The following is a 10,279-nucleotide window of genomic DNA, read 5'->3' on the forward strand; positions in this document are numbered from 1 at the left end:
TTGGATGTTTGACCTCACTGTGACCTTTGACCTTTGACCGATTGTGACCAAAATCTAATCGGCGCTTGCCACCACCCTCCTGAATTACGTGGTGTAATTTGACATTGGTAGCTTCTTCCGTTCTCGAGTTATCATTTTTTGGATGTTTGACCTCACTGTGACCTTGACCTTTGACCGATTTTGACCAAAATCTAATCAGCACTAGCCATCACCCTCCTGAATCACGTGGTGTAATTTGACATTGGTAGCTTTTCCATTCTCGAGTTATCGTGCCTACAAACAAACAAACAAACAAACGAACAAACAAACAGAAACGGAAGTCATCAATATACTTACGAAATCTTTACATTTCGTAAGTAACAAACAGAAAGGGGTGAAAACAGTAACCTCCATCCATCTTCGAAGATGGCGAAGGTTAACAACAACCTTTTACAGGACCTTAAATAGTCGATTACATACAAAATCCATGTAATTGAGACGTGACATTCATTCTGTGAAAAGCATTCAATCCACAACATCTCTCTCAAACCTCACCAGATAGCGGCTCTTCCTGAAAAGATGCTTTTCCCACGTGGGGCTTTGAATTCCTGGAAAAAATCACAAAGAAAGAGATTTTGTAATGCTTTAGTTACAAAAATGTCAGAAATAAGACGCAATGAGAGAATGAAGATGTGGCAGGGTCGGTGATAATCGAACTGCATCGGTTCCTTATGTGTTTTCTACATTCAAACATTAAACAACATGACTCGACCGCTACCAGACTAAGTATCTTCAAAACCACTTCACGACGAGGCCAATAAATGTGTGCATTGTGAAGTGGATGAGAGGATCATCAAACTCACAGGTTCTTCCATTAAAGTTACTCAGGCTAATGGAGGAGCACGAATATATCACGCGCACAAAAAGGACATTAGGAGACCTCAATGTACTTGCACATGAATATTATATTATAAGAACATGAGGAAGCAAGGGACGACTGAAGAAGGTTGTTTTTGATGATTCAAAGCATGGATCTGAGTATCAACAGGTAAGTGCCCAAATGGGTTGGTGAAACGGTTCAAGATTTCATCAAAATGGAAATTTCAAACACTCAATTCCAGGAATTGTTTCTGATCGAGGGGATCGCTGTTCCAAAACAATTTTGTTGAGATCACTCAAAAAGGAACATAATTTTTCTTGTTTGTGTGTTTCACCTCACAACATCCCCAATGGATAGTTTTCCATTACTTACCCAACCTTTTCATAACTGTTGAGTTTTCCACTCTTTTTACGTCTTCTGCACTTTTTCTTAAGTTGAAAAAGATAGAAAAGTCAATTTGGTATACACTTTCCAAGGTAGATATAACCAAAAAAGTTACATCTATTTACAAACAGAAGAGGAGGAAAATAGATATATTTACTTGAGACGTTTCCACATGGACATTTCCTTTGATGTTGTTAGTTTGTTCAGCAACAATAGCTCGTTCATGGCACCATCCTGTGAATCTGAACACGGATTCATCTTTGCTTCCCTGAAAAAGAACAGTACACTTCCATCCACAAGTGAGTACAAATGTGCTTAGCAGATATTATATACATTCTCCATTCCAACAAATCTTTCCTTCCAATAACTTGCACTACAATACCCCCACCCCCACCTTGCCAATGACAATAACTAAATAAACTGATTAATTTAATTAATGTGGCTCCCATGTGCTGGCAAATGGTCTTCTAGCTTCACAAACTTTGGTTGGCCAGCACACACATTGATCGATCACCCTTCATGCAAACAGGGTCCAAGATGACCATTTATACCTGGGTCAACAGTCAACACTCAAAGGCAACCCCCAACCTGACAACCAGGGTGAGCTTTAATCCCTCTCTCCAACCAATTCACTTTGTGTAAATCATTCTATGAAACAACTCATTCTTAAGTTGTTCTCTCAAACAAACTCCTTCATCGTTCTCTCAAATAAACGAGATATCATGAAGAAACTCGATATCTGTTATCACAAAACGATCACCCACAACTTACCCTTGACCCATGATCCAATGATGGTGATTTTTTTTTGGACTACCATCTAAACTTGACCTTCAACATTTAGGGACAGAGTGTAAATTAAGACAATGTGTCCCCATCTGCAGTTTATCCAGAAAACTCAACATCATGACAATCGGATGAAAGTTATTCAAGTTATGATCGAATAGGTGTTTTCTTTGTTGATTATGTCACAATCCTAAAAAAGTAGGTCAAGCACACAAATGAAATATCAGGTGCACAACATCAGTGCAGGTACGCTATTATGTTGCAAGAACATCTGACTGGGGAAGGCTTACCCTTGGTGATAACAGATATCTCGAAGGGTTTCATCAAAGCGAGATGTCTTGGTACCCATTTATCACTGCCAGCAGTTATAAAGTGGCAGTTCTAATTATGTCTCTTATTAATTACATCACACACTAGTGCACAAACACCACACAAAATACACCACATAAAACTACACAAACAACAGACCACACAAAACAAGTCCCGGCAAGGGTCTGAAATCTCTGATTGCTCTTTTTCTTGTTTTGCTTTGTTTTTCTTTTGAATGGGGGTTAGATGGGGAGCGCTGGGCGAGGTCAGTTCGGTGATAGTTGCTTCCATTAGGAGACCAAGCCAGCACAGGTGTAGCAAATGGAGTGAAGAAGCATGGGTAGAGCTTTGAGATAAATTCTGTTCAGATCAAACAAATGATGTCAACCCCGCATAATTTTTTATTCCGATTATCGATTTTCATTCCGAAAATCCTGGACATTGGCAGAAAAAAGGGAGAAAATCTTAAATGGTGGTTGAGTACTCCAAGGGGTGCAAGACCTTGGCTTTTAACCCAGAGGGGTATGATGTAAAATAAGCGTAAATGTGGCTTGCTCCCGCTGGGCTATTTGATGAGGGCAATTTTGTTCTGATTGGACAAAGTTAATTGTCACATTATGCTGAAAAATGTGAAAACGTCTATAATTAGGTCATGACCTTAAAGGTTAGGTCAAGGTCAATAACAATTAGGACAACCCTGCCAACTTTCTATTCACATTATTTATGCAAAATTTAATTACAAGTCTCAGGGGTTCTGAGATACAGCTTGGAAATTGATAGTTTGCAAATGTGGAGTGTTGAAAGTACAGGAATGAATGAATTCATGAATAAATAATTGGAAGGGCACTCTATGACATCGTGAGGTTACCAGTATGCCTCCATTCACATTATTACATCAATACACATCCTTTTACCAAGTTGGATTTGAATCCATGAACCCAGATTCAAAATATTAAATAATTCTAGCTGCCAGACCATGCATCTGATCAGGTTAATATTTAAAACAAATATTTCCCATGACTATGACATCATCATTGTGACATATCTTGTTAAGTGATGAAGTAGTTTCAGAGAAAGAGTTTTCATTTCTAAGATATTTGTTCAATCCAATATGTCTGCCACACCATGTGACCTATTAATTACAAGCAGAGCCCACCCATCGCTTCGCTGATGGAACTAGTCGTCCTGTTTGCCAAAAAATTTGGGCGAGAAGGAAAAGGAAGGGAAGACAAATTTATCCGTACATAGAGTGCTTTAACCCCTACATCCCAATCCCACCCCCCCCCGTCTCCATCCTCACGTCCTGCTCATACCTTCCTCTGCCTCCCCCCGGTTCGTCGTGATGTCCCTTCCTGCTGGAAATGTCAAACACAATGAGAGGCTTTGACATGCCCCTCTGGGTTTTTTCAGGGTGGGGGGGGGAGGGGGTAGGTTTGGGGTAACGGGCTGGTGGAGAAGGGAAGGAGAACAAATTTACCGGTGTGAAAAGTGCTTTCACCTCAGCGTTGCCCAGGTAAAAAAGGAAATTGTAATACCCTCTGCCACCACCACCAGGTGGCACTACACGGTACAAATTTACATCTATAATTTACACCCCTCCCCCTCCCCCCCCACCCCCGCACGAGACCACGGCCACAGCCGATGTCAACCCCGACACAAATTGTATTTTCACCCCGAGTTTGGAGTTTGTAACTAAAAAGATGTAGCCAAGAATAAGGGAGAGATAGAGATAGAGATAGAGATAGAGAGAGAGAGAGACAGAGAGAGACAGAGAGAGACAGAGAGAGACAGAGACAGAGACAGAGACAGAGACAGAGACAGAGACAGAGACAGAGACAGAGACAGAGACAGAGACAGAGACAGAGACAGAGACAGAGACAGAGAGAGAGAGAGAGAGAGAGAGAGAGAGAGAGAGAGAGAGAGAGAGAGAGAGAGAGAGAGAGAGACAGAGACAGAGACAGAGACAGAGACAGAGACAGAGACAGAGAGAGAGAGAGAGAGAGAGAGAGAGAGAGAGAGAGAGAGAGAGAGAGAGAGAGAGAGAGAGAGAGAGAGATATACAGAGAGAGAGAGTTTCAGAGAGAGAGAGAGATACAGAGAGAGAGAGAGAGAGAGAGAGAGAGAGAGAGAGAGAGAGAGAGAGAGAGAGAGAGAGAGAGAGAGAGAGAGAGAGAGAGAGAGAGAGAGAGAGAGACATAGAGAGAGAGACAGAGAGAGAGAGAGGAAGAAGAAGAAGAAGAATACGAATAATACGAGAGAAGAGGATAGGGGACAGACAGATAAACAGAGACAGATATTAAAATGTCCAAGTGGTCTCAAGTTCCAAATGGTCAAAGATCTAATCTGTCTGAAGGGTGTAAGGGGGTCTGAATGGTGTTTAGGTCTGAGGGGTCTAAACTCTAAAGGGACTTCAGTGGTGTAAAGGTCTGAAGGTTCTCGGGGTCAAAAGGGTGAAGGGATAAAAAGGTGTCTTAAAGGTAAAAGATGTCTTGAGGGTCTTAAACGTAAAAGGGGTCTTAAAGGGTCTGATGTGTCTTGGAAGTATTTTGGGTCTTTTGAGTCCTCAGAGTCCTTGGGGGTATTATGGGTCTTTTAGGTCCTCAGGGTATTTTGGGTCATCAGGGTTCATTATATCCTAAGGGTCTTATCAGTCTTTGGGGTCATTCGGGTATTTTGGGTCTTCATAGTCTTTCAGGTTCTCAGGGTGTTATGGGTCTTATAGGTATTTTGGGTCCTCAGGGACCTTTGGGTCCTTGGGGACTTTTGGGTCATCTGGGTGTTTTGGGTCCTCTGGGTCTTTTGTGTCCTCAGGGTGTTATGGGGTGTTTTGGATCTTTTTTGGTCTTTAGGGTCTTGGGGTTCTTGAAGTATATTCAACGGTCGAAGGGGTCTCAGCAGTCGAAAGGGTTGAAAAGTACATTCCAATAGTATGTAATTTATAGACGTACGTGTGAAGTCAGTGTGCAATTGACGTTCAAAGAGTACGTAATTAATAGACATTTAATCACACGGCTTCATGTACGGACTGAACGAGTTTTTCGTTTTTAATTGTGTGGAAAGAGAAACGTGAATAAATCACCCTTTGTCGCCAAAGGAAATTTGTAATTTGTAATAAGGTCTCGGTCACATTTGCCATGGCGGCCGTAGGGTCTCCAAAATCTACGGCCACTAGCAATTATAGGGCGGCCGCAGTATTTCTACGGTCGCACAATGTAGCAGTCACATATGTTTTTATTTTTCGGGGAGTTGCACGACATATTTATAAATTGCGGAGACCGAAAATGTGGGGTTGCCGTACGGTCTTTGATTTGATGTCGCACGGTGACCTTAGGGCGTTCCTGCGGCGGCCATAGAATTTTCAAGGCAGACGCAAGGTGCCCGCAAGGCAACTGCGGGGGGACCGCAGGGGGGCCCTAAGGCGAACGTGCGGCCAGACGGACGGTAACGAATGGGTTAATTTTTTTTTTACCAGTTTTTTTTTTTCGGCTTGTCGAATTGCTACGGCGAACGTAGAAATGAAAAAAGTTATTACTCTGCGTTATAATTCCACGGCGACCTTACGGCCTGTAAAAATATAGCCAAACGGCGTAGGGGCACCCTGAGGCCACCTCAGAGAAACTGCGGCTGCCGCACGTTTCTGTCAATTCAGAGGGCGTACAGCTGCCGTATCCTCGCCATAGAGCAAATGTGACTTAGGCCTTAGGTCTTGGAAATTGTGGAGACCGAAAACGTGGGGTTGCCGTATGGTCTTTGATTTGATGTCGTACGGTGACCTTAAGGGGGCCCTGCGGCGGCCATACAATTTTCAAGGCAGACACAAGGTAGCCTCAAGGTGCCCGCAAGGCGACTGCAGGGGGCCCTAAGGCGAACGTGCGGCCAGACGGACGGTAACGAATGGGTTAATTTTATTTTTTTTACCAGTTTTTTTTTTTTTCGGCTTGTCGAATTGCTACGGCGAACGTAGAAATGAAAAAAGTTATAACTCTGTGTTATAATTCCACGGCGACCTTACGACCTGTAAAATATAGCCAAACGGCGTATGGCCACCCTGAGGCCACCGCAGAAACTCTGCGGCCGCCGCACATTTCTGTCAATTCAGAGGGCGTACGGCTGCCGTAGAGCAAATGTGACTTAGGCCTAAGCACTGCCATCACCACCAAGTGGAGAGACAGGTGCATATTTACATCGATAATTTATAACACTCTCTGTCCCCCACACCCCTGCGTGAGGCAGCAGCCACATAGCTGAAGTTAACCCCCCCCCCCCCACACACACACACACACACACACAAAGTTGTATTTGTACCCCGAGTTTGGAGTTTATAACTTGAAAGATGTGGCTGTGCATGAGGAACAAAGATAGACAGATAGATACATAGACAGTCACAGAGAGAGAGAGAGAGAGAGAGAGAGAGAGAGAGAGAGAGAGAGAGAGAGAGAGAGAGAGAGAGAGAGAGAGAGAGAGAGAGAGAGAGAGAGAGAGAGAGAGAGAGAATGCCGTTTATAAGTACGAGGTGTATAGATGCATGAACACTCTGGTATCCCCAAGGCTTGGGAAACATGTGGGTGAAGTTTCCCCTCGAACTGTCAAGCTGTTCTGGAGAAGAAGAAGAAAAAAATCATAGCTGCTTCACCAAGTGATCTATGACGTCATAATGATCATTTTGACGTTCTGTACGAGTCGTCGTAGCGATGGTGAAAATTTTGCGTTAATCGGATAAGCGATTGCAGAGAAAACAGAGAAAACAAGCATGGACGGATGTACGTACAGACAACCCGAAAACATAATGCCACCGGCGACTTCGTCAGTAGAGACAATAAAAACTAAATAAAGTCGAAGGGAGTGCAAAACCTCCGCCGTCAATACTGCTGGGTCACTCAAGAGAAACTTATATCTTATTCATTAAATATGATGTCAACAGTGCTGACAGTTATAGTTCTTTTCTCCAACATTTTTTTTTTTGGGGGGGGGGGGGTTGGAAATCACTTAAAACATGTAGAAATGCAAAAAAAAGAAATCGAAATTTTGTTGAAAAAAAAAGTTGCAAAAATTTTTTTTTTCTCTTACAATTATTTTTTGGGGAGGTGGGGTTGGAAATCACTTAAAACATGTAGAAATGCAAAAAAAAATTTTTCTCTAACAATTTTTTCTCAATTTTTTTTTTTTGGGGGGGGGTTGGAAATCACTTAAAACATGCAGAAATACAAAAAAAAAAAATTTTTTTCTCTAAATTTTTTTTGGGGGGGGTAATAATTTTTTTGGGGGGTTGGAAATCACTTAAAACATGGAGAAATGCAAAAAAAAATATCTATTTTTTAGGGGGGGTAACAATATTTTTTGGGGGGGGGATTTAATGTTCAAAAAAACCAAGTCCAAAATTTAATGGCATGATCCTTGGACCATACCTAACCCCCCCACCAAGTTTCGTCGAAATCCGTTGAGGGGTTTTTCCGTAATACTGTTCACAAACAAACAAATAAACCAATGTCACCCACAGAGTGACCCGTATCTTGCCAAAAGGTGACCACGTGTGACTTCTTTAAGGTCATACTGAGGTGAGCAAAGCTGCTATCCACCAGGAGCGACTCCTTGAGGAATATTTGCCTACGAGAGATTCCGATGAGAATCGTTCTACAGAGTCACCATGAAAAATATGTGTTTGCCTCATAACGTCACCAAATGACGTCATAATGTCTCAAGCTTGACATATCCAGAAAGCACTCGACGAGGTGTTCAATTTGAGGTACGACACGATGTTTCCTAAAACTTGAAAATTTGACCTTGGGGTCAAATATGTTTGACCTCAGGCGCTAACCATGAAGGTCAAGGCCAATCGCCACCAAAAACTAATCAGCTGAGCGCTAGACCATATACGACATTCCCATAAAGTTTGGAGACGATTCGATTAAAATTACTCAAAAAATAAGGGTTTCATCGACTCCCCTGATTTGTGACAAAGTGACCTTGACCTTTGACCTTCAAAATTTTATGCGCTGAAAGGGACCTCAATAGGCCTCTGATATGCGAAGTTACAAAAATTTCCAATGATAACTGTGCTCTGCAGAGTGATTTATACGTGATTACAGACAAAAAAAAATAAAAATATGAAGGTCAAGGCCAATCGCCACCAAAAATTAATCAGCTGAGCGCCAGACCATGAACTATATTCCCATGAAGTTTGAAGACGATCCGATCAAAATTACTCAAAAAATAAGGGTTTCGTCGACTCCCCTGATTTGCGACAAAGTGACCTTGACCTTTGACCTTCAAAATTTTGTGTGCTGAAAGGGACCTCAATAGGCCTCTGATATGCGAAGTTACAAAAATTTCCAATGATAACTGTGCTCTGCAGAATTTTTTTACACTTGATTACAGACAAACAAACAAACAAAATAAATAAACCAATGTCACCCGCAGGGTGACCTGTTTCTTGCCAAAAGGTGATCACGTGTGAATTCTTTAAGGTCACACTGAGGTGAACAGAGCTGCTCTCGACCAGGAGCGACTCCTTGAGGAATATCTTCCTACGAGAGATTACGATGAGAATCGTTCTTCAGAGTAACAATGAAAAATATGCTTTCGCCTCATAACGTCACCAAATGACGTCATAATGTCTCAATCTTGACATATATAGAAAGCACTCATCGAGGTGTTCAATTTGAGGTACTACACGATATGGTTCCTAAAACTTGAAAATTTGACCTTGGGGTCAAATATGTTTGACCTGAGGCGCTAACCATGAAGGTCAAGGCCAATCGCCACCAAAAATTAATCAGCTGAGCGCCAGACCATGAACTATATTCCCATGAAGCTTGAAGACGATCCGATCAAAACTACTCAAAAAATAAGGGTTTCGTCGACTCCCCTGATTTGCGACAAAGTGACCTTGACCTTTGACCTTGACCTTCAAAATTTTATGCACTGAAAGGGACCTCTATAGGCCTCTGACATGCGAAGTTACAAAAATTTCCAATGATAACTGTGCTCTGCAGAATTTTTTTATACGTGATTAGACAAAAAAACAAAAAAACATACAAGCTGACTAACATATCTTGCAAAAACTTCGTTTTGGCAAGATAAAAATAAACTCATAAATTAAACTCATTCCTTAGTCGTTCTACAAGCACTACTACCAGTACCACGAATACACAGCTGAGGGGTAGAGAGACCCCACGTGAGAGTTTACCCTTTTACATTCCCTTCCCTTGGGACAGGGGGAATTAACCAAGGAATTTGTACTTTGTTCAGGGTGCCGGCGATAGCTCGCCTTCCCACAAACACCGACACACAGGACACCCGTTTTAACGTCCATCCGAAGGACGGGACACACATTGATGAATCACCCTGTCTGTGAAACATTTATATCTCGGTCGGGATTCGAACCCAGGCTGCACGGCTCAGACACGAGTGTGTGTAAGTGTCGGCCATCTTGACAGCCCATTCAGCCCGGATTCGAGAAAAAAATATGTATATAATTCACTTAATGTTGTGGAAAAACCCGCGTGAAATACCTTTGTGGTGTTTTGTAAAAGGCTCGACGCATCTTGGAAGATAAACCAAGTCCGTAGGAATCTCTGAAGAGATAAAACGCAGAGGCCTCCAATACACGTCCCTCACGCTCACAGGATGACGTCACATTGATTGCCCCAACGAATCAGAATCGCTTGTGCAGCCAACGTCTCTGTCAAATGACGCGGCTCATTGTTACCACGTGGTGCATCGTCGTGACGTCAGCGTTTCTTCCCGTCATTCAAAATGGCGAGTTGAACTGATATGAGCATCGTAGTTTCGAACTCCTCTCGGTGTGGAGAAAACACAGGAAGGTTCGATCAGTGTTTCCTTCCGTACAGAACGAACGTGAAGCCGCTCTTCATGTAATATTATATTAAATATCAAACTTTCATTATCAACGTTCTTATTTAATGTGTGTGTGTGTGTGTGTGT

The 10,279-nt window shown here is 42.4% G+C and overlaps 1 protein-coding gene across 1 annotated transcript in view; it reads right to left on the minus strand.

Moving 5' to 3' along the window:
- LOC147032330 (uncharacterized) overlaps positions 1 to 9,960 on the minus strand; it is a 33,063-nt gene extending 23,103 nt beyond the window's left edge. The window contains exons 1-3 of the mRNA XM_085858455.1: positions 9,847 to 9,960; positions 1,401 to 1,511; positions 535 to 587 (exon numbers count right to left, since the gene is read on the minus strand). Of these exons, the coding sequence (XP_085714581.1) occupies positions 535 to 587; positions 1,401 to 1,511; positions 9,847 to 9,878 (196 nt within the window). The 5' untranslated portion in view covers positions 9,879 to 9,960. The remainder of the gene's footprint in view (positions 1 to 534; positions 588 to 1,400; positions 1,512 to 9,846) is intronic.
- Between the last annotated feature and the right edge of the window lie 319 nt (positions 9,961 to 10,279).

Source organism: Eptatretus burgeri, chromosome 2, assembly GCF_056783735.1.
Source record: "Eptatretus burgeri isolate ZD-2024b chromosome 2, Ebu_testis_v1, whole genome shotgun sequence".
Lineage (NCBI taxonomy): Eukaryota > Metazoa > Chordata > Myxini > Myxiniformes > Myxinidae > Eptatretus > Eptatretus burgeri.